Raw genomic sequence first — 23403 nt, 5'->3', positions numbered from 1 at the left:
CATGGTGGGAGGACAGTGGCTCCCTGCTTTGGGACACAGTGGAGCATTTATGTGCCCTGAACACATGCTTCTGAATGTTCATGTATGTTAACACCTGTAGCCAACTGAAACCTTTTGTTATCTTTCACCTTAATAGATGAATCTTCCCTTCTGATGTCTTTAAGCCACCTCTTTCTAAATTAAAATCTCTGAAGTTTTTTTTAAGGTCCTCCTCCTAGGCATTTATATCATGACTGAACTTCCAGCCCTTGTGTAGTCCCTCCCTCACAGAAACAGGGATGACATGAGTGCCAATGAAGTACTCAGAAAAAATGTGTGAGTAATGGGGCTAGGTCATAAAAAGCATTGCACTCCAGCCTTAGTTTCTTGGATTACTTGCTCTGGGGTTAACCTGTGCGATGTTATAAAGACGTTTAGTCAACCCTCCACACAGAGAGCCTTGTCAGCACCACCTGCCAGCCTTGTGAGCCAGCCACCTTGGAAGGGGGCCTCCTGCTCCAATCTTGGGCAACTTCTGGCTGTATCCTCTTGAGAGACCAGAGCATCACTGCCCAAAGGAGCCTCTCATGATGAGAGTAACTGGAAGTGGAGGAACCTGACAGACACTGCCTCAGCTAGGTGATCAAGGTTAACATGGTATCACATTGATAGTATTCCTCGGCACCTTACCTCTTTGGTCTTATTTCTAAAACTATAACCCCAGTTTAGTCATAAGAAAAAATTCAGGCAACTCCTAGTTGAAGGACATTCTACAAAATACTTAGACCAGTACTCCTCCAAACTGTCAGGATCAAAAACAAAGAGAAGTCTGAGAAACTTAAGAGTCTAGAGGAGACTGAGACGATGACTGACGACAGAGCAGCATGGCATATGTCTTGCAATATCTTCTGCGTTTCTTCTCCGTATAAACTATGCAGTGTGGTCTGTGTGACAAAGCTTCTGAGGCCTAGTAAGCCTAAGAATATTGTTATCCTTGCTGTGTATTTGAATTCATACAATGCTGAGCTCTACATTCGTCAGTACTTGAAGACCTACTCCATTGTTTTCAGGTGTCCATTGTTGTATTTAAAGCCTGAGGTCAGTCTGGTTCTTGTTTTTGATAGAACTTTAATGTTTTTATATTTCAACCTTCCCTATAACATGTCTCTAAGTGGGCTTCTTGTTACTTGTTGGTGCACTCTGGGCCCTTTCAGTTGGAGGTCTTTTTTTTAATTCTAGGAAATGTATCCCTTTTCTGCTAATATTTTTTCTCTTCCATTTTTTTTTATTTCTCTGGGATTTCTTTCATCCACATATATTAGCAATTCTAATCTCTTAGCTTTTCTTTTATATTGTACATTTCTTTTTGCTTTCCTTTGTCACTACTGGAGAACTTACTCTGGTCTTCAACTTTACTAAGTAATTCCTACATTGTATCCATTCTGTTGTTTGTCCCATCTGTTGAGCTCTTTATTTCAACAGGTGTATTTTTCATGTCTAATTGTTATTTTTTCAAATTTTTTGGTACCTTCTTTCTAGCTCTATTAGTTTTACTATTTCTACTTCTGTTCGAATCTAATCTATTACATTATTTTTCTTTTGAAATCTTTGCTTTCAAGTGTCTTGGTATGTTGGCTTTTGAGCTCATTTTTTTCCCCACCAGAATTGGCTACTCTGGTAGGCAGTGCCTGAGGCCGAACAGCTGCTGTAATCCTTCTCAGGATTCCCTAGGAGTCAGGAAGGGGAAGTTTGAATGAGCCCTAGAGAGGAGCACCCCAGGTAGCATGAACCTGTCAATCATTGACTCTACAAAGCAACTCAGTGTAGAGCTTTCAATAGTTCCTTCTCACACTTTACCCCTCCACTGCCCTGCCAAGCAGTGTCCTATTTTAAGCGAAAGCCACCACCGGTCACACACCTGTTCAAAAGAGCCAGCAGCCTATCCTTGGGGTTCCTCCTACTAGGCTCTCTATCTCACTATTTTCCTTTATCTATATTCAGGTTAATTAGTGGAGGGAGTTGGTAGCCAGGAAGTTCAGTACTTTGGGAGGGTCTTGAACTGGAACCCTGTTAATATAGCTGCTTTTCTAATGCAATTAAAACATTTGAAACAAAGATCAGTGTCCTTGCTGTTTAAATGATAAAGACACAATGATCTGTATCTGTTACCAGTGATAGTGGGCAGAAAACCCATAGCATAAAACACTTGGATCAGCAAAGAGTATATCTAAATAGGCAGAGCATCTGGGGCCCAGGAAGCAAAGTCAGCCTTCAGTCACTTGTGAAGGGTCCACAGAGGGCATTCTCTACCCATCCTGTTGTCTCCAGAGGCACCTTCTTTCTGAAGCCTGGTCTGTTGTCCCTTCTCTTGAGCATCTTACAGGTCTTCAAGCCCCATGTGCCTCACACTGGTGGTCACTCAAACCTTATTTTTGCTTAAATACTGTGATAGGCACAATTTATTTTAAAAGATAAATTGTAATAAGCCATGTCTATGGAAAGTGCATACATCATCTACAGCTTAAAGAATCATTTTTAAACACCAATGTCATCACTCACCAGATCAAGAAAAATAATATTGCCAGCAGCCCCCCAGTATGCCTGTTTTTGATTATGGTCCACCTCTCTATCCAGCAAACCATCTTTAGACTTTTCAGGATAATCACTTAACTTGTTTTGCCACTTACCAGTTGGGTGATGCCTTAACCTATTGGGGTTTGTTTCTGCATTTATAAAATGGGGATGGACTCACACCTAGAGAGGCAGAACAGTACCCTGTTAAGAAATAAATGTCCTGGAGCTAGTTTGTCATCAACTAACTGATGTTAGACCATTCTCTCAGCCCTTCCCTCACTTTATATTTGTGAAATGATGATAATAGTACCCATTTCTTAGGGTTGCTTTGAGGAGTAAATAAGACAAAATATATAAGGACTCTTAGAATACCACCTGGGACATGGTAATAGTTCTTATAAAAAATGCCAGTTATTTTCATAGTGCTCTTGTGTATATGGGGTCTTGGGGATGTAGAAGAAAATGACTAATATATAGAAACTACTGTAAAATGTAGGATGTATATTTGGAAGATTTTACCTCAGTTTCTAAATACATAGGCAAAGTTTCTGAATTCCTCAACTTCTCATTTACTGTTTTTCCCCATCTCACTTCTTACCAAGAAGCAATATTTAAGAGACTCTGTAACTGAAGTGCATTTATTCAAATAAAATTCATGCAGCATACAATTTACCATTTTAACCATTTCAAAGTGTACAACTCAGTGATTTTTAAGCATATTCACAAACTTGTGCCACCATCACCACTACCTAGTTCCAGGAAATTTCAGCACCCCTGAAAGAAGCCCTGCCCCCATTAGCTGCAATTCTCTGTTCCTCCCTAATCCCAGCCCCTGGTAACCAATAATTTACTTTCTGGCTCTGTTGGTGTACCTATTCTGGACATTTCATATAAATGGAATCATACAGTATGTGGCTTTTTGTGCCTGACTTCTTTCACTTAGCAAAATGTTTTCAAGGTTAGGATACATGAGTACTTCATTCCTTTTCATCAAATAATATTCCATTGTTTAGTTATACCACTTTGTTTACCATTCATCAGTTGATGGGCATTTGGTTTGTTTCCACTTTTTAGCTGTTCTGAATAATGATGCTATGAACATTTGTATACAAGTTTTTATGTGAACATAGGTTTTCACTTCTGGGTGAAATTGCTGGGTCGTGCGGCAGCTCTGTCGTTAACTTTCTGAGGAACCAGCAGACTGTTTTCTAACAGCTGCACCAGTTTACATTTCTACCAGTAAGGGATGAGGATTCCAGTATTTCTACCACCATGGCATGTTTTTGAGACAAATACAGCTTTTCCCCACTTGGCTCAGTATCTTACAACTAACGCTGAATTAATACAGATAATGAGATTTCATTCCAAGTCCTACCCTGCAGACTCCTGGCAGAGGCAAAATTTCCTTCTGGTACTGTGATGGGCAGAGCTCTCTGGGAGGGTCCTTGGCCTTTGATGTATTTTAGGTAAGGGGAGCCTGCTGTGGTGGGCAGCCTACAGAACAGGTAATTCCAGCCCCAGTGAGTACAGGAGGCCGGCTGCCTCTGACAGCCTCAAACAATGCTAACTTCCAGCCTTTGGGGGCTCCACATGAGCTATTTTAGAGATAAATTTGGCTCCTAAAATTGTTAAAAACTGTATATCCCTAAAGAATAAAGAGATATTCAAGGAAATGTAAAATATGCCTTAGTATTTCATATCTGACCCTTCTGAGAAACATTAAAAAAGGAATTTCCCATTTTTGGTTTTTAGCTGAAGCACCATTTTTCTTGCTCTCTCATTACTTAAGAGTATCTCTCCTTTTGTAACAGAGATTTTTGTTTGCAATTCAGACTGACTTTAATGAGGATATGGATGATACGGCAGTGATAACTCAACATTTCAAATATGAGCGCCATGGACTCTTTAAATAGAAGTTTCTTAGTCTGAAAAACCCGTGGCAGTGCAAGGTCATCTTTGTGCTGCTTCTGCTTTATCAGACTTTGTAGTTATCTTTAAATGTTCCAAACATTAGAAGTCCCAAAAGTGGTCTTTTTTTTTTTTTTTAAGTGTTTGAAATGTATCTCCTGAAAATGGGATTTTTTAATTGTAGCCTGCCACTTCTCTACCACAGTAATGGGAATTTACTGAATAGGAAGCAATTTCAGTACTTAAATGTGCTGATGTGATGTTTCTTAATCACTTTAATGAGTTTCATGCAAGTAGAAATGGAATAGAATTTTTGATGAAAATATAATTAAATAGAAGAGCCACTTCCTATACTTGTAATTTCCACCTGATCATTTCTTTATTCATCTCCATAGGAAGTGTGCCTTACAGGCTTGGAGTGATAGTATTATACAGACTAACTTGCATAATTCACTTAGGTCATTAGAGCTGAAAATACAATAAATATGCAATATGTTTAATAAAATCATATGCAGCAGTGCAAGGTAAAGCTTCAAACTTTTTAAAGTCTGATATATTTACTAGTTTTACCTAAGTTCTTTCTTGAATTGGCAATTTCTTGCCTAAATCCAGATTGGTCTTTGAATTGTTCCTTTTCAGTCTGGACTGTTACAGACAATTCTCAGGGGAAACAGTGAGTCAGTAAAAACTGTAAAAGATCTTCGGAAATCCTCTCGGTTCTCATGTTTGATTCTGCTGAGAAATAGTAAAATAGAAAAAAGAAAGTCTTAGCATTTCACACTGTGCTGCCAAAACATAAAAAGCCATTTAGATTTAATTTGTTCTGATTATTTAAATGTAGGTATTGACTCACTACTGAAATAATTTAATTTGTAAGTTTAATATATTACTTTTGAGAATCTGGCAGACATCCTGGCGAAGTGTTACTTTTTTATCTTCATGTGGAGCTTGTGGGTTTTACATTTCAGAGTGTAAGTTGTCAAGGGTTTGCTATCCCTTTAATTAATACAGTCCAGCTGGATTTACTGAAACTCACTTGGGGAAAATATTTTTAGGTTTGCATTTAGATGAGTGGTTTGAAGCACAATCAACCCAAAACTATTCTTCCATGTTCTTAAATAGAAAGGCCTTTAAACAAGATCGACCTGAGGTGCAGGCTTTCACAGTGCATTTCTCAGGCCTTTGCTTCACTTGTGGAGGGCCCAGTGTACTTTTCCTTGGGCATGTGTCAGGGGGACTGTACAGTGTGCTACTCCATACAGCTCTCCAATAAGCTGTGCTGATGCATGCACGTGAGACAGTCATTTAACAGCACCACGGTTTGTTCTTTCTCTTATTTTTTCCTTCTTTTCACATATGCAGAGCATCTATCTTGGTAGCTACTAGCCTAAGAAAGCTGTAAGATGAGTGATGTTACAAAGTCTCAGTTTGGGTCTGTGTCTGCTCAGAAAAACTCATCTGAGCTGTATTCTCTAAAATTAGACTGCATACTTCCCCCAAATGAGAGGCTGCATGTCAGGGCATTTTATAAAGTGTAAATCAAATGTAAGTTCATTTTGTTTTCCTTAAATGAACTATTAGGAAATTCCTTTCTGTTTTAATCTTAGTATTCGTTGGAAGTATTTATTATTTTCATATATTGCACAATGGTGTATGAAGTGTTTTCTGTCTTGCATCTTATGAATTACTAATCTTTTACTAATTAATAATCAACTATTCCCACTGCCACTGTTTATATCCTGGATGCTAGTTTTAATCTCAAAGTTTTGTTGATTCCCCAAAAGTTAAACTGAAAAGGAAACGGCCTTTGCAGCCAAGGATACAGCAGCCTTGTCAGCTGGGCTGGGCGTGCTGAAAGTGTGAGCTGGCGTGAATCAAGGCAAGCGGGACTGAGGGCGTGACACCACGGCATCGGCCTGAGACGGAGCTCCTCTGGGCTCTGCTCCAGCAGTCGGAACATCTCAAGTCATCTGAAGGAAGGAAGGAAAGTGGAAGGAGGGAAGAATCATAATGGTCAGAAAAGAATAACAGGTTGTTCCGAATATACTTCTAGCTAGCATGTTAAATATGTGCGTCTCCTTAAGTCTGGTAAAGCAGAAAATACAAAACTATCTCCATTACTGAAGAGATGAAATGACAAGATTGAATCTGTGTTTCTGTAGTGAGACTTAGAAGTATCTTATACTTACTTTACTAAGACTTAGAGAGCAGTACACATCCTAGGTTTTCAAATGTTTGCTGGATTTGAAAAGAAAAGGAATACTTGGGAGGATTCTTATTTCCCCCCAAATTCCTTTACATAAAAAAGAAACGACAACACTCAAGTTGTGGAATGTAAATCTTTTATTAAACAGTTGTTTTTCCACAGTAGTAAAGCTTTGGCATGTACAGTATAAAAAATAATCACCAACCATAATTATACCAAATTCCTTTTATCAATGGCATACTAAGTGTCTTCAATACAGTTTTTTTCCATATAAAAATACTGGGAAAAAATTGATAAATAACAGGTAAAAGAAAAATATTTCTAGGCAATTACCAGAATCACTTCAGAAAAGTGAGTACTGTGGATATTTAAAATACCACAGTAACAAGGATATGCCATTCCTACGATATTGCAGCCAGTTAAGTGGAAGCAGAGTGTTAGGGTAACTTTCCTACTTAAAATTTTGGTAACATTTCAGTACATTTTGCATGTTGGTTGGTGCATGTGCTTCCTTATTGATCCCAAACCAAATCCCAAGTTAGAATCATTTCATTTAAAATACTGAGCGGTATTGAATACTTAAGAGCAGAACAGGCAACATACTGCCCCCACTTAGAAGAAAAGTCTCAAAACACTCCCAGGGTGATGCTTGGAGAAGCTGTGAGTTGAGCTGAAGCTGGAGAAGTTACTCCAGAGCAAAGGGTTTAAGAAAGGAACACACGCTCTAAGATGGGGTCTGCTAACATCACTCCAGTTTGGATGGACCTTGGCAGAGATCCACACTTGTTTCTCAGTCAGGAATAATTACTCTCGGGAATCATCTCTGTCAGCCTGTACATCTAAAGGCATGAAGCACTCAATTGGGCAGTTGACATTCTGTTAAAAAAGAAGAAAATTAGCATCCTTTTGGAATAAAAGAAGAAACTTTACAAAAACAGTTCTTTAAAGGGTATAGAAGAAAGTGGGGGTCTCCTATAACGGTATTTATCAATAGAATACTTGTAGCTTCAAGAACCTAGCAACACTGGGCAACAAGAGATGTTCAAGAGGTTAATATATTTGAACCTGAATTATGTCACAGGATACAGTATTTTAAGTCATAAAAAAATTTTTTAGTAAAAACAATTTGGTTCACAAAGAAAAATACCTACAGAAAGTGACTCCCTACAAAGTACCTAATTGTGTTAAGGGGAGAAACAAGGTACAAGTGCACGTACCGTGTTCGTACTCTGATGGTATCTCTGTGAGTACTGATTGTAGGAGTGGCCAGTGGAGCCTTCATGAGCAGGTTCAGCCCCTGGTCTGTGGCAGTTGTCACAGCGCCAGCCCTGAGAGAACAGAGACATGACGTCAGGTGGGGCGTATGATAATCTGTGAACATCACAATTTCATGATTGTGTTAATGAAGAATTTCAGGTCCTGCACATTGGCAAAATATAAACAGTCACTCAGGAAGTGTGACGATGATGTATTTCATGAATTTATAACTCACATAATACATTTTGGCTCATTACTCCTATCTTATGACTGCTTCTATTTTTGCTTTTCCTGAAATGTCCTCTCTGCTTTTCCGTCTGCTAAGGCTCATTCCAGTCCCAACGTTGTTAGTAAGCTTTCTGCACAAGATGATAGAAGAGGGTTTCATAGAGCCCTAGAGCTTTTAAAAGGGATTTGATATCACATGGACAAACACCCTCATTTACAGGTAAAGAAGCCAAGACCCAGAGGACTGGCTTACTCAGAGGGAGCAGGAGTCACACTGAACTGTTGGATTGGGACTGCATCAGCTGGGCGACTCCTAGTCACGCTCTTTCTAATGCACCACATGGCCACTTCCTTCCTAGCCTGTGGGGGTTGGCCTTTCATCTGGCCAGAGATGGGAGCAGGACCAAGTGGGGCCAGCGAGGTTCCTCCCTGAGATTTTTCCAGGAATGTCCAGGTGTTCTCATTGACTGTTGCCCCTAAGATCGTAGGAGATACACCTGGGGCTTACGGAGCTCAACTTTGACCATCAGAGGGAGACTTCTGGAGAATTGCCAATACAAAGGAGTGAAGGCGTGAAGCACTTGAGGGTGGGAGAGACTCGGGAGAGCTGCAGTGGGCTGATCCTGGGACTTCCAAATACGTGAGCCTTTTTTTGCTTAAAATAAGTTGGGTTTTTCTCTTATAACCAAAAGAACCTTAAAAGCACAATCACATATCTTCACTTAAATATTTCAGATTCAGATATCTCCATTTAAAAGCTCTTAATATCTAATGTCAGAACTATACATAGAATCAATGAAACTTGCTTTCATGTAAAAAAAAAAGCTCTGGTCATCAATGCAGGAGCCTCCCCTTTGTCTTTTCCAAATTTCAGGGAGCCCGGCACATCTGGTCTTACCCGCTGGCCTCCAAAGCATGTGCAGGAGCAAATGGCCCCGAGATACTCCTTCTGCCACTGTTCTCCTACATGGTAGGTCTTCCCATCATCGTAACATGTTGCCTCATCTACCAGAGACGCAAGTCAGAAGCACGTGTAAGACTAAGAACAGCGATAGACCTGTCCCTTACATAGGGGTGGGTTCTGTTTATCTCCTAAATTTGTATTATCATAGCCACTGTCCCACATGTTTATGGGAATCACCCATTTGAGAGGTACAACTATAAAGACTTTGGGGCAGCATTTCCAAGTCCTAGATCTGACAAATTGGAAAAGGTTCATATTTTAAAAGTTGAATTTAAAGACCCATAAAGCTTTCTTGTAATAGTCCACTACAGATTATGGTAAAAATACTCAGGTCAGAAAAGTCCTAAAGGGCCCTGTAATAACATTAAATCATGGCTCATCTTGAAGCTTGTCTCCACTTTCCCAAATCAAAAGATTAACAAACCCACTGTTGACTCTTCAAGGGGACCTAAAGTTGCCGGTCACTTCTGTGAATGAGTTACAGCTCAGCAATAAAAGTGGGAGCACTTTTAATAAGGCACTAAAAATGATCTGTGGCAACATACGAGGGTCACACTTGAATTCTCCTTTTCCATTTCCAAGGCACGTGCAGCTCATCATTTGGCCATTTTCTCCCTGACGATCCCACTTCTCTCCAATTTTGTAGTTCACACCATTGTCATGGCACCATTCTGTGGCGTGGGAAGATCAGAGGCAAAGAGTCATTGGTGTGCTCTGACTCACAGTGAATGCACTGGGACATGTCACAGGATTTTAAAAGCCAGGGAACCTGGCTACAAAGTAGTTCAATAAACCGAAAAACAAAGATCAGTTGGTTTCTACAGGCCACAACCCATTTCTTATACTTGGGAAGAGTAAAAGAATAAACCTGTGTATCAAAACAAAACAAAAACAAATGAAATGATAAATCAATGGTTATTATCCCAACAAATAGGACTGGTTCTGAAGAGTATCTAAAAGTCACGGTTACATATCTCCACTGAACATAAAAGATGACTTTTTAATCTTCAAGGTTTATACTAAAACTTAAGTTTGTATGACAATACACTGCTTCCATTTTATCAACAAGTCAGTCATTCCTTAGGCTTTAAAAAAGTTACTCAACATCTAAGCAAAGAATACGTAAGCTGAGCTAAAGAATCGCATAGATAAACTTAGAGCTCTGCTCCCTCAATATTCCTGAGAGGTAGTAAATACACAAACTTAAAAATATTTCAATTTCAGAAATTAAAAACCAGATTGCAAATGTTAAAACTTCCAACTCCTAAACAGCATAGGTCACTTCTGCTGTGTCTTCCCATTTTCAGATGGTCAAACACAGTTGTCTGCATTGAAAAAATGAGTTGTTTTTATATTTCAGTATGAATTAAACCATTTCATGTTTACCAGTTAAGTAAAATACTTTAAAAATCTTTAAAACAATCTCTTGTGTTTCATTTTTCCAAATACAATTTCTGAATATAACTATAGGAGGCTTGTTTATATGCCATAATGGTTAACACCTATAAAAATGAACCAGTTGTCAATAATAACCACAGCCCCTAAAAACAAAGCGTGAATGAAATATTTATAAATTCTGATACTAAATCTCAAAGCATAAGAGGTCATTCCTAGGATCATTTTAACTAAAAAATTAAAAATACTAAAATCTCTCTAATTTGAAAATCAAATATTTTTCAATTGAAGTTGATTCTTAATTGTCTATACGTGGATTACCTTTACTCTCCACATTACTTGGCAAGATTCAAGCTACTTGATGTGTGTATGTGATGTGAAAGAGAGTGTATGTACATGTATGAATGTGCATATGTACTATGATGTGTTTATGTTTGGTTTGTGTTGAAAAAGATTAAGTGTTTGTTGAGTGTAAATGTTCACCTAAGCTCACTCAGCACTGAAAATTAAAAGAGATTTGGGGTTTCTTTGTGTCTCTGATACTCTTCATTAGACCTGGCTCCAGAAAGTTTGACTTTATTAATGTATTTTAACAGAAAATTTTTAAAAAGTACATTGCCAGCACGAATTTATTTCTTACTAATAGTCATATTGACCCTTGAAATGAAGCAATATTCAACAAGTAAAATTTCCCATCTTTTTTCTGTGATGCAAAATGTTACTTTGAGTCAAGGAGTTGGCCCTTGTTTGCTTCATGTTTGGAAGTCTGTGTCTGCCAAACATGCTTCCTTGGCACACTGGGCGAATGCATGGAATGGGAAGACATGGACAAAGCAAGCTACTCACTAGATGAATCACATCTGAAATGACCACTGCCAAAGCCTAAGCACTGGCATGAGAGTTTAAAGCCAGATTCCGACAACCGCTCCCACTCCTCTCCAATGGCATAATGGGAAACCGTGTAAGGGTCAAAGCACGAGTCATCTGTAGGTTGGTGTAGGCCTTGGTCAACTATGTAAAGAAAAAATAAAATAAAAAGACATCTTACTGGTGGTTTTGGAGCATAGGAAGAAAACTGCATTATTGTACATAATGACTTAATCAAAAATAAAAATCCCAGTAGTATTAAGGAATTCTCATCTATTATGTGAATGCATCAGCTGCTCTAACAAGCATAGCTTAGGGGTTGTCAGTGGATGCTTACCACAGGCATGTAAGGAGCCCATCTTTCATTTTGCCATCACTTATAAATGTCATCAATCCTGATAAATCTCATCTATAGAACCTGGAACAGATCTTGAGGCAATTTTAAGCTAGTTAAGAACTTCAGTGAGATGCAAAGGCTGGAAATGCTTCTCCATTAGTACGTGAGTGACCTTAAACTTGTTGTTTAACATTTCTCTGCCTTTCTTCCCTCATCTATAATAAGGGGGTTATAATTAAATATCTCTACCTGCTCAGGACCTTGTGAAGATCACATTAGATCTGAATTCAAAGTACCAGTCCATTGCAACAGTTAGAAAGCAGCCACAACATAATAATTAGAGGGCATCTTTTGCAATAGTCAGCAATTTTTATATACCATTATAATATGATGGCATTATAATGCAATATTTGCTTTTATTATGGCATTTTTTTGCATAATAGTGCAAAAATCCTAGATATTATATATTACTGTCATAATGACAGGACTTTTATTTTACAAATAAACAGTTCCAAATCAGAGAAAGCAATGGGATATGGACAACTTAGGAGTAAATAATAGAATCTTTTCATGTTGCCTAAGATACTGATCTTGGGAAAGCTTATTTTAAAATATGCAAGGCAACAAAGCATGATTCCAGTTATTCTCTAAAAATTAAATAGACTAACTTCTGTGACTTAGAATCCCACTGTGTTTAGTTCTTTTTAAAAAGCTCAAAAGCAATAGATATTTTAAGCACCTAATATTTAAAAGGCATCAATCACCCTGGAAGAAAACAGTTTGGGAGAAACTAGGAAGGCTGAACTGTCTCAAAGCCAGGAGAACCTGGCTAGAATGCAGAATGTTGCTTCTGGGAATGAGGAGGCAGAAAGAAAAATGAACTTCAAGTGCTACTAGGGGTTTCAATAACCCTCCTAAAAATAGACTGGAGTTAAAATCCCCCTGGACTAAAGTTATGAAGATGGAATATTTTTTTTAAATTTATGTAGAAAAGCACAAAGAAACAGAACTCTGTGCCCGAAAATTCCTTTCACGTGGCATTCTACTAGTAAAACCACATGAGGTAAAAGGTGTGACTCATCATGGATAAATAATAAGACAAGCACAAAATGATTCCCCCAGCCCAAAAATACTCAACTGCTTAATTCACAGGTGTTTATACATGTAAAATAAAAAAAAATCATCATCTACCAAATGAGGAAGGAGGCTTGAGATTAAGTAAATGGCCCCAGGAAATAAAGCCAGTCACTTGGCAGAAACAGAAATTAGCCCTCCCCTGCTGATGTAGAATAGAGAACCCTCTGGTGGGAACATTCGAGATTCATGATTTTGATTATTCCCTATCTTACATTCCTCTGCATCTTCAGCTGCTGTGGCTTGAAAAGCCAGGTGATGCAGTACTGTTTAAAAGGACTTTCCAGGTGCTACAAAGAAGAGTAAATGACCATTTAACCTCTATTGCGGCTTGGGGTCTATATAACCAGAAAAAAAAAAATAGAAATAACATGAAATAGGGGGCTCTTTGGACAGAAATGGGCTACGTTGGTAGCATTTTTCACATCAAGAACAAAACCCAGCTGTCCCTCATGTTGCAGACTGGGAATATTTCCTTTTCAGGTAATCAGTTTAGCTGCTTAAAAATCACTCAAGAGGACAGCAACATGGTGAGACAGAGAGGGTGGGGAAAAGAGATCAGGAGACTTGCGCCCTGTATCAACGCAGATACTCACTAACAGGGCTCAGGGCATTGGACTAAATAATATTTAAAGTCCTCCCAGGTCTATCATCTTATCACTGTTGGAGACTCTGTGCATGCACTTGGCAGAGAAGATGCTAGAATACTATGAGGAAGGAATTACTGAATTTAAAGTTGCCCACTTACTTCACGGCATTATTTCCCAAAGTTAAAAGACAATGGCCACAAAGGAACAGTCGATAGAAAAAGCACCTCTGGGGTAGTCCCGAAGGGAGCCTGGGCCTGGACACCAGGGGCATTCACATACCAGAGTTGCCCACGGTAACAACCTCCTCCCGAACCTTGTGCCTCTTCTGGTCTTTGAGTGCCTCCACTATGATGTTGTAGGTGGCCCCTCTGGTCAGGCCTGTCAAGGTGGCACTAGCAGAAGTACCAGGAACTCGGAACTGCAATTATATGCAGAAAGAAGGGAGAAAGCATTGCAGTGAGGAACCAGGATGCCTTTCCTGATTTTTCTCTTACCAGTAACCCTCACTATGGAAGCACAGCAAAAGGAAACAAACAGGGCCTAAGGGTCCCCACCAGCTGAAGAGAGAAATGGAACTTGGGTGAGGGGTTACTACCTGCTAGATTTTCCTGCCAAAAGTCTTCCCTATGCGCTCCCATCACCAGGAGCCTTCCAGTAATTCTAGGGACAGCCCCCTCCTCATCCTGCTGTAGCTGCAGGTCTGTGCAGGTCCACCAGAAACCCTGGCTATGCCCCCTTCACATAAAACGTGGACACTGTGCATGTGGGATACAGCCATCCTACGCAAGGTGGCACCCGACCCCAACAAGGGGTCCCCAAAACACTTTGGCAAGTCCTCAAACTCATATGTCTCACCTCATAAATTTCCCACCATGTAGTAGTTTTTAAAATTCTGCCACTTTCTAAGAACACAATTAAAATTGCTACCAGCAAATTAAAGAATAGAGGTTTTAGTTACAGACTCAGTCACTTGTAACAACTGATATACATAGCTTCACCTATATTCTTTCTCCTTAGGTTGTAGATAATGGGATTCCCCAAGGACAAACTATAAGGATGGTGTTTTAGTCATTCTTATACAAATGTAAGTTCAGGTGGGATAGTTCTCTTTTCTAGGATCATTTCTTTGTATTATTAAGAAACCTCAAATGCGTGAGAAAAATAGAAGTGATTTTATTCTCTATTAAACAAAAGCTAATGACACTCTTTGGCACATCCCCCATATTAAGATTAAAAAAAAATCAGAGCTTATGTGTGCCACCTTTCTAAGAGGTTCTAGAAGTGTAGCCACTTTACATCAGAGCTCAGCTTTGGTCACTAGTTACTAGGTTACTCCTTTCCAGGCTGCCCAGAAGTAAAGAGAAAAATTAATTACCTGTAAAGGTTCTTCATCAATGCCAACAGGATGACATGAAATGATATACTCAGAGCTTTCTTGGAATGGGGTCCAAGAGATGGTTGTCTGAGAAAGAGCTTCTTGTCCTGTAGAAGCATTTGGATTGAGTCCCAGAACGTGGGGGTAGAGGTGATGGTCTACGTCTCCCCTGGGAACATGACCAATTTGGATCTCCTCATTTACATTCGGTGGATATGGTCTTGGCCTATGCCTTACAGGGGTGGCTGTTGTGGGTGGTGTGGTCCGCCTAAAACCATGTTCCTCAAAGATCATTTGTTGCCCAACACTGGGCTGCTGACCAGAAGTGCCAGGAAGCTGGATACCGTTTCCAGTGTCATACCCAGGATTGGTGACGAAAGGGGTCTTTTGAACTGTGGAGGGAACATCCAAGATCTCTGGTCCGTGACGACTGGGGTGTGGAAGGGTTACCAGTTGGGGAAGCTCATCTAGCCAAGAGAGGTTAGAGCCAAAAAAGCAAAGCATGTTAAGCTGGAGGAGTAGCAGCAGTGACAGTCATCAATTCAGCCAACAACGACTGCCTATCAATCTGATCAAAGCCCCTGGAAAATCAGCAGTTCTTAGATCACGAAACACTTCTTCCAGAAAGAAATCTTTATGATTTTTCTCAAAAGTTTCTTTATAGTTTAGAACAAAAAGTGTTAGTATGACTTCATCATACACACAAAGCTTTGAACTGCTGAGCTGCATAGAAGCCACCACACTCAAATTAAGCCTAATGAAACTGAAATGTGCAGCCCTTTTTCATTCGAGAGTCATGTTATAAGGACCAGAATCCCCACTAATTACATCACATCTGAAGTCAGAGTTCTGGAGGTTTGGCTCAACAGTCTTTCATGGTTTGAAACTGTGAAATTGGATAAAATACATACATGTTTATTTAAAAATTCTATCAGCGTAAATATAGCATTTTCTTCCAATTAAACTGAAATTGGATGAAAAAGCAGAACATTATTAATTCCAAGTTTCAGAAACCAAATGGCAAATAAAGACAAATCAGATTTTTCTCCCTTTTTTTTAAAAAAAAACATTGTTAACTTTGACAGAAGGTATATTAAAGAATAATGATAGCAACTTGGTTTATACATTTTAACATCTGCTTTAAATTTTTTTAAGGTAAATAAAAAGCTTTATTATTGACTGGCTAAGAAAAAAATTAAGCTGAACTCTGCAAATTATTTTAGGTTATTCATGCTATCAAAGAGTGTATCTTATATGCTGTGCTGATAGAAATAAAGTTCCATGAGAAATGCATCAAAACCTGGAGAACCTTTCACTGCAAAATTGGTCACATGTAATTAGTTTTATAGTCATTGTCTCCCTATTACCCGGATGTTGCTCTTTACCTGTCTTTTTCCTCCCAATCAAAGGCTCGCTTTTCTGGTTGTTCTTGAGAGCAATGACTTGGATTGTGTACTCCGTCCCTGGTTCCAGACCTGGTGGGAGGACAGAGCATCCAATTATGTCTGCGGGCTCAGCTAGTGAAGTGGAAATTGATCTTACCAGGAGACACTACTGGGGAGTAAGCATGCTCTCTCCAGCTGGCCGTTGGCCTCTTGAAAGGTAAAATCGACTTTACTTTTCTTCCATAAACAGTCAAATACTCTGCATACGATGGCCACATAGCAAATTAATTTATCTTCCTATCAAATCTGACACCTGAATAAGCACTTTCATGCTAACTTTTCCTGGGTATTCTTATAACACATGGTCTTATTTGTCCTCTTTATTCCAAGAAAATCTATCAGCATTGTACACCACCAGTGGAATAAACATTTGGGAGATCACTGCAGACTCCATATGAACCTACTTAGGCCTAATCAGATGGCCCTCGGTGGCAGCTTCAGTGAAAAGTTAAGAACTATAGATAAGTGCTCTGCAAGAGAGCATGATCACTCTCTGTGGTCCCTGTAGGATGCATTCAATTCAACTCCTTCCATATCTGATTCTATTTTCTTGTCCCCAAAGTTTCTGAAAAAGCAATGTCTCCTTCTGGCATCTGTATGTTCTATAGCATTTTTAAGTCCACATGATACTCTATACACAGTTTTAATCTCTTGGACAAGAATAATACCAGAGGCTTATGTTCTTTCCCAAAGGGCCAACTTTTATTCCCCAACCGGGGCATTCTCTCTAATATGGGTGTCTGGGAATCACTTTGCCTCAAGACCTATAATGTGAAACTTGATCATGAAGGCAATGGCAGGTGGCGCTCAGTCAAGTTCTGCAAGATCATGAGATCTTTAGGGAGCTGAGTGACAGAACAGGATCAAAATTAGCTACTTTGCTTTGGAAAAAAAAACCAAAACAAAACATCTTTTCCTAGGACTGGGCTGGCAGGTATCTGGCAAATGTATAGCCAATAAAAAGATCCTAGTTATGCCATTATAAGAGTATTGAAATTATTGCATTTTCATGAATTCATGCCTTTTGAGATGTCTTAAGCTCTACAGCTCCTCCATAGAGAACTCTTTTTGTTATCAGAAACAGGGCTTCTTGTTCTCATGGTATAGAGTCAAAGACAAAATTGGAATCTGCCAAGCACTCTGTGTGTCCTAGGAAGGAGGAGGAAAATGGAAGCATAGCAGCACAATACCAGTAATAGTAGCCTCTGTGACCCCAGGCCGGGGCCGAGGGACCACTTCTCTGGGAGGAGATCCGGGCTTCTCATACTTGATGATGTAACCAGTAATCCTGGCACGGGGGGGCTGCCATGATACCAGCAAGGAGTTGGGTGTGGTGGCCAGGAAATGCAGGTTGGATGGTGCATCAATGGCTAAAAGAAAACAAAATTAAGTCTCTAAGAAAATTTGAATAGCCAAGAGAATCATCCGCAGTCTTTCCCCAGCCCTTATAAACAAAACAGACTTGAGAAAATCTGAGAGTTCTGTAAACTGTGAAAATGATCCACTGGAATCTACAATACAAAAATATTCGCCTCACTCTTGTTTCTTAAGTTCACATGACTACTCGCTTAAAAATCAGGTGGCATTTCTTCAATAGAAAGAGTAGTTACCAGTGGAGGCGTCGATGACCACAGGGGAGCTCCGGGCATTGTCGTTCAGAGTGTACAAGTAGATCTTGTAGTCAGTGCCGGGCTGTAAACCTGGGATTTGTGAAGAGATTATTTTTATCTGATCTTGATTTACTAGGAAAATTTTCAAACTCATTTGCAACTAGCTTGGTTCCCCTACCATCCCATGCCTAGAAGTGGCTCGCATTTGAACAATAAATTAGAGCAGAGTATGGGTATTAACTGGTAATGAGAAACATACCTCAAGGGGAAACCACTAATGAATACGAAAGACATGGGCTAAAATAAATTCCAGAATACAGAAATGCTGTGTTAGAAGTGGCCATTCTCTTGGAGAATGAGGAGTGAATACCTTTTGAGTTTTCTTTTTATCATAATCAGATGGCCACTGGTTGGTAAATGTAATCAGAATTTTAAATATCGAAAGACATAAATTGACCCAGATATTGAACATTTTCTGACTACAATTTTGATCTTTATGACATAGTGTTGTTTGCTTTTTAAAATTGAATTGTGCTTTGTTATCTATGTTAATGTTAAGAACTATATACTACCACTTAGTTTCTTTTGATTTTAAGCATTATGTTGCAATTTTTGTTCATAAGAAAGGGTACATTGATGACATATCAACTCTGATGAATAGAGGTTATACCACTTCTCTGGCAAACCTTGGATGAAATTTACACGATGAAACTATTTTTGATCATGGTATGAAAAGAAGTTCTTTAAAAAATACAGTTGGGCTACCATAATACATTAAAAATAAGTTAGCATAAGTGGTGGAATAATTAATAAGTTAATTTATGTTATGAATAGCAGTTCACAGATGTGGTCAGTACAGTGAGTTCCCTGACCTGTAATGGTGTAGCTTCTGACATCTGGCTTGATGGTTCTCTGAATTGGAGGCTTGCCGCTTGTTGGGACAGCATCAACCTGGAAGCCAGTGATTGTCTCGGTCTTGGTTCTCCAGCTAATTGTGATGGTGGTCTCAGTAGCATCTGTCACACGGACTCTTCTTGGAGGGCTGACGTCTGCATGAGATCATAGCTAGAGATTAGTCCCTGGCAGGCTTATACAGGTAAGATTCTGATATTTTAAACTGTTTGTTATGCATACATCAAATGCATCCATTTCTACATATGACTAATAATGTATAGATATTCTCCTGTGGTATCCAGAGAGTAAGGTGGATAACAATTAGGAAATGTGAAAATATTCACTTTGAATACTTTTTTATTTTGAGGAACTTAAAAGCTTTACAGATACTACCAGCATTTCCAAAGGCTGGCTTTATAGTATCTACAAATACCTCAACAAGTGTTAACATTATTAATTTATTGTAATGTAAAATATGTGTAGTATGAGTTACAATAATGTGGCTAGCTAGCAGTGATATATACATGTATCACTAGTATTTTGTCATTTTTATAGGGCTTCTTATTTTTTTCTCAACAGGTGTTATGCCATCCCTATTTTATAGACGAGGAAATTTTGGCACTTTATGTGATTTCTGAAAAAGCATACTCTGTTATTGATGTGGCAGAAAACTAGAATCTAGGCCCAATTTTGTCTGCCACTTATTGAACTGTTACAGTAAGATACTGAAGAAATCAGCAGGTCTTCCCCAAATATAACTCTATGAAAACAAATTCCAACAAGTAGAGCATGAACTAGTTGCTAATCTGAATTCATAAACCAACATCATCACATTATGAAGTGATTCCATTTATGTGTCAGTAGACCACTTCCTGGAGGGGCCTGAGGGCAAACATCCTAAGTAAAACAGACGAGCATGCACATCAATTTTCCAAATTGGGAATCATTCCATTGTGAACTTAGTGATAAACAAAATCATTTATCTTTCTTAATTGTTTGTTTATATAGAATTTTGTCAATACTAGAAAATTTAATAACTCACTCTCCAGAGTAGTGACAACTCCCTGAGCTGGTCTGCTTGTCAAAGTGTCCTTAAGAGCATAGATGCTCACTTCGTATTTGGTGGCCACCTAGAAAGAAAGGCATGGTAAGCTTTAGGAATGTAACCTCTGAAGCCCAGGGATTTTTCACTACAGCATTAGAAAAATGCAATGGTTAAAAAAGAGAAAATACACTAGCAAAACCCACAGTACTGTAAATTCCTAGGCTGATCTCATTCCTATACTACAGGTGATCAACAACATGTTTAAATTATGTGTACTAAAAATGTGTTTAAGGCAAATTCAAAGAAGCCTTCAGCTGCATATTTACACTAAGCTAAAACAATATGTGGAAATGAGTATTAGCCTGCTTTTCTCCTTCATGATCTGACAGATGCAAATCATGCTTTTTTCAAATCATAGAGCAGAGGGAAAATGCTCCATTCTACCTCTGAACCCTCTTTCTGTAGTTTTCCCTGGAATTGTTAGGAAGTACATCAATTTCCTAGGTTCCTAGCTAGTTTTCTACATGTACATCTGGAAGGATTAAAAATGCTTTAATGAAGGTAGGGTCAGATAGGTAGGTATGAACTGGAGAATATTCCTTGCCAAGGTAACAGAGCTCAGAAAACGTGTCACTGAAGTGGATTTATATGTATTCAGCCTATGGATATATAAACTGGCCCCCACCCCTACCACATGCACACATACAACCTTTTAAAATGAACAGAATACATTTAAAGAACTGTGTAACCTCCAAAACTATTTATAAAATTCTGTCCCAGATAGTCATGTACAAAAGCTTAAGTCCACATAAAGGAAACTACCGGATACAAAATGACAGTAAAATCAGTTGGTGGCAGAGGCAAAGAACACAACTCGATGTACTGTATTTCCACCACCATCAACAGTGAAAGATGACTACCTCTTGATTCCAATGAGAAAGGGCGCTGCTCACCATGAGTCCCGATACAACCACGGAGGAGCTATCAGGAGCAAGGTTGATCTCTTTCATTGGGCCAGTCTTCTCCTTGGGGGTCACCCGCACTCGGTAACCCGTGAGCTGGACATTGGGGGCCGTCCACTGGGCAGTCAGGCTTGTCGGTGTGACCTGAGTGAACTGCAGGTTGGTCGGCGCGGGAATGGCTGTGGGGTGGTCACAGGTTAGAGACTGTCTTACAGTAAATGGGGAAGAGGGACACTAAAGTGAATCCCAAGAAGAACAGATGGTGCTTGTTGGGTTAGGTGGGTTCCCTAGTCAATCAAAGATTCAGTACAAGAAACTACAGAAAGGGATGTGAAATGAAGACAATGTTTGCTGAAAAAATGTGTTTTATCTCCACCAATGCTCAGAATCACTGGGAACACTCGGGTAAAGGCTGCAGCTCTGTGCAGCTTTAGGGTTTAGAAGTTGCTTTTTACTGTCCCTTCCAAAAAAAAAAAAAAAATCGAATGGGTTCTTTGCCCATTAGAATCAATTTTCCATTTGTATGGAAAAAATGAGCAATAGCCCTTTTCTTAGCTAAATTATCTTTGAATGGAAAACCATTTCACAGAGGATTCTATCCCCCAAAACATGGAATTATGTTTTTATTGTTTTTATTTGGACCCCACAGCAGATATTGCTGCTAAATTTGAAGTATTCTCTGTGGTGCATAAGAAGAAAATTGGCTCACAACAGAAGCAGAAAAGAGAAGCAAGGAGCAGTAATACAGATTGTCACCTCCAGGGTTTATGCTGTCACCAGGACACATCTTTAGCATTTCACTCTGCTTCAGAAACAAAGCACAGAGGATAAAGTCTGTGAGAAGCATTTGCCCTAAACTGTTTGCTATGCGTCTGATTCTCAGTCCCTTAAGCAAATTATACATCCAGCACATGATGTCTAACCAGAGAAGGAAAGTCTCGCCCACGCATTCTCAGAATCATGCTGCTCTCAAAAGGCATAGCTGGGGTTTCTTTTTTTAGAATAAGCTCTCGGATGCCTACCTTCTTTCCTTTATACACAGTAAGCATAACCACAGGGAGTCATAGCTTAGGAAATAATCCATAATTTTAGTATTATCTTCAAATGTCTCGCTTTATGGCCTTGTTTATAAGCCAAGCTACTCCAAAATTTCCCTTTATTAGACTTTGAATATCATCTAAACTTTATTGTTTATTATTATCCTTGTTAAGAGAGGGTCTTTCTTAATTGAGGCTGCTTTTTTTAACCCCCTTACATGGGAATCAGTAGCCCAATAAAGCAGAATTCGTTCAGCAGGGCATAAAGCCGCTGCTCCCACGAGCACCCGGCGGTGCAATTAACGATATACCTGTGGACTGGGTTCCAATCAGGGGCTGGCTCTCCATATCATCGTGCAAGGCAACCACACTGACTGTGTACTCAGAACCCGGCCTGAGGCCTTGCAGCTCTGCAGTGTCCTCTTCACCATCAGGTGCAGGGAATAGCTCATGGATTCCATCCTCAGGGCTTGAGTAGGTCACCCTGTACCTGGAAACTTGCCCCTGTGGGCTTTCCCAGGCAATTTTGATGGAATCGACATCCACATCAGTGAATGCCAGTCCTTTAGGGCGATCAATGTCTGTTAGGCAAATTAATGGTAAGAGGTTATGTGAAAAGCCAGTTGTGAAATAAGCATTTTTATAACATGCAAAGCAGTTTTGCAGATACCATTTTCTTTGATGAATTAAATTCTGATTAACCCACTATAAAATGGATAATTACTTATATTTGTTAAGCTTTTTTTGGTTTAGAAAATACTTAATGTCGCATCACTTATTAAAACGCAGGTGTGCATGGGATATGTAGACACCCTGCAAAATGTCCCCATAATAAGTGATTTAGTTATATTGCTTTTAAGATATTCTACCACAATTTGTTTTTGCAAAGTGATGTTAGTCTCACAGACCTGGATTTTCTATACCCTGGAAGTGGTAAAGTTGATTTTTGATGTTAGGTTTAGATTGCTAATAATCTTTCCTTAACTTTTCTCCCCTGTCCTCTTAAGTATTTACATTAAATGCTGGTCCAGCAACAGTCCTCCAAATGCTCCAAACATCAGTGTGCTTCATGAGGCACACGCCAATCAACTTTACCATCCAGTTGTAGAAAAGGAGGTCCTAGCAAAATATTTGGTAGATACGCTATAGGCAAATAAGATTTTGCTGAGGCCATTTGAGCAAAAGAAAATCAAAGCATGCAACAAATTATGGCAGTTCCACTTCTTTTTTTGTACGATCACTGCCTGGCACTGAAAAGGAAAAATGTTTGCAAAGGGCTCAGCGCCAGATACACACTAACCAACAAACTGGCTTTCCCTATGTACAGTGGCAAAAAACATGCTGAGGGCACTTGGATGCCTAAGAACAATATTTGACTTTGAAAATGGAAAACAAGCACTGGTTACATACTGGTTACTGCAGTCTGCACCAGAGGCTGACTCTCTCCATTCCGATTCTGAGCGTAGACACTAACCACATACTCCACTGCGGGCTGCAAGCCTTCGATGGTCATTTCTGTTTGATCTGCAAAGGGAATGAACAGCAATTGCAGTATCTATGTCATCTACTGTAAGGCTGTCCAACTGACAACTGACT

General features: G+C 39.3%; 1 protein-coding gene across 12 annotated transcripts in view; it reads right to left on the bottom strand.

Annotated features, from left to right (window-relative positions):
* Positions 1–6786: 6786 nt before the first annotated feature.
* The window catches only part of FN1 (fibronectin 1), a 61088-nt gene continuing 44471 nt past the window's right edge, over positions 6787–23403 (bottom strand). For 2 of the 12 annotated variants that reach the window (XM_057503573.1, XM_036916284.2), the window contains 15 exons: positions 23218–23331; positions 22119–22388; positions 20762–20949; positions 19806–19893; positions 18742–18918; positions 17870–17959; positions 17450–17629; positions 16200–16289; positions 14815–15206; positions 13719–13857; positions 11358–11522; positions 9662–9787; positions 9051–9157; positions 7885–7995; positions 6787–7543 (listed from right to left, as the gene is read on the bottom strand). In XM_057503573.1, coding sequence (XP_057359556.1) covers positions 7472–7543; positions 7885–7995; positions 9051–9157; positions 9662–9787; positions 11358–11522; positions 13719–13857; positions 14815–15206; positions 16200–16289; positions 17450–17629; positions 17870–17959; positions 18742–18918; positions 19806–19893; positions 20762–20949; positions 22119–22388; positions 23218–23331 — 2309 coding nt within the window. In that variant the 3' untranslated portion in view covers positions 6787–7471. Of the gene's footprint in view, positions 7544–7884; positions 7996–9050; positions 9158–9661; positions 9788–11357; positions 11523–13718; positions 13858–14814; positions 15282–16199; positions 16290–17449; positions 17630–17869; positions 17960–18741; positions 18919–19805; positions 19894–20761; positions 20950–22118; positions 22389–23217; positions 23332–23403 lie in introns of all 12 variants that reach the window. The other 10 variants (XM_057503574.1, XM_036916320.2, XM_036916254.2 and 7 more) reach the window with 5 other exon arrangements.

Source organism: Manis pentadactyla, chromosome 6 (genome assembly GCF_030020395.1).
Source record: "Manis pentadactyla isolate mManPen7 chromosome 6, mManPen7.hap1, whole genome shotgun sequence".
Classification (NCBI taxonomy): domain Eukaryota; kingdom Metazoa; phylum Chordata; class Mammalia; order Pholidota; family Manidae; genus Manis; species Manis pentadactyla.
Note: the sequence above shows the minus strand (reverse complement) of the source record. Positions and strands in the feature narration are given on the sequence as shown.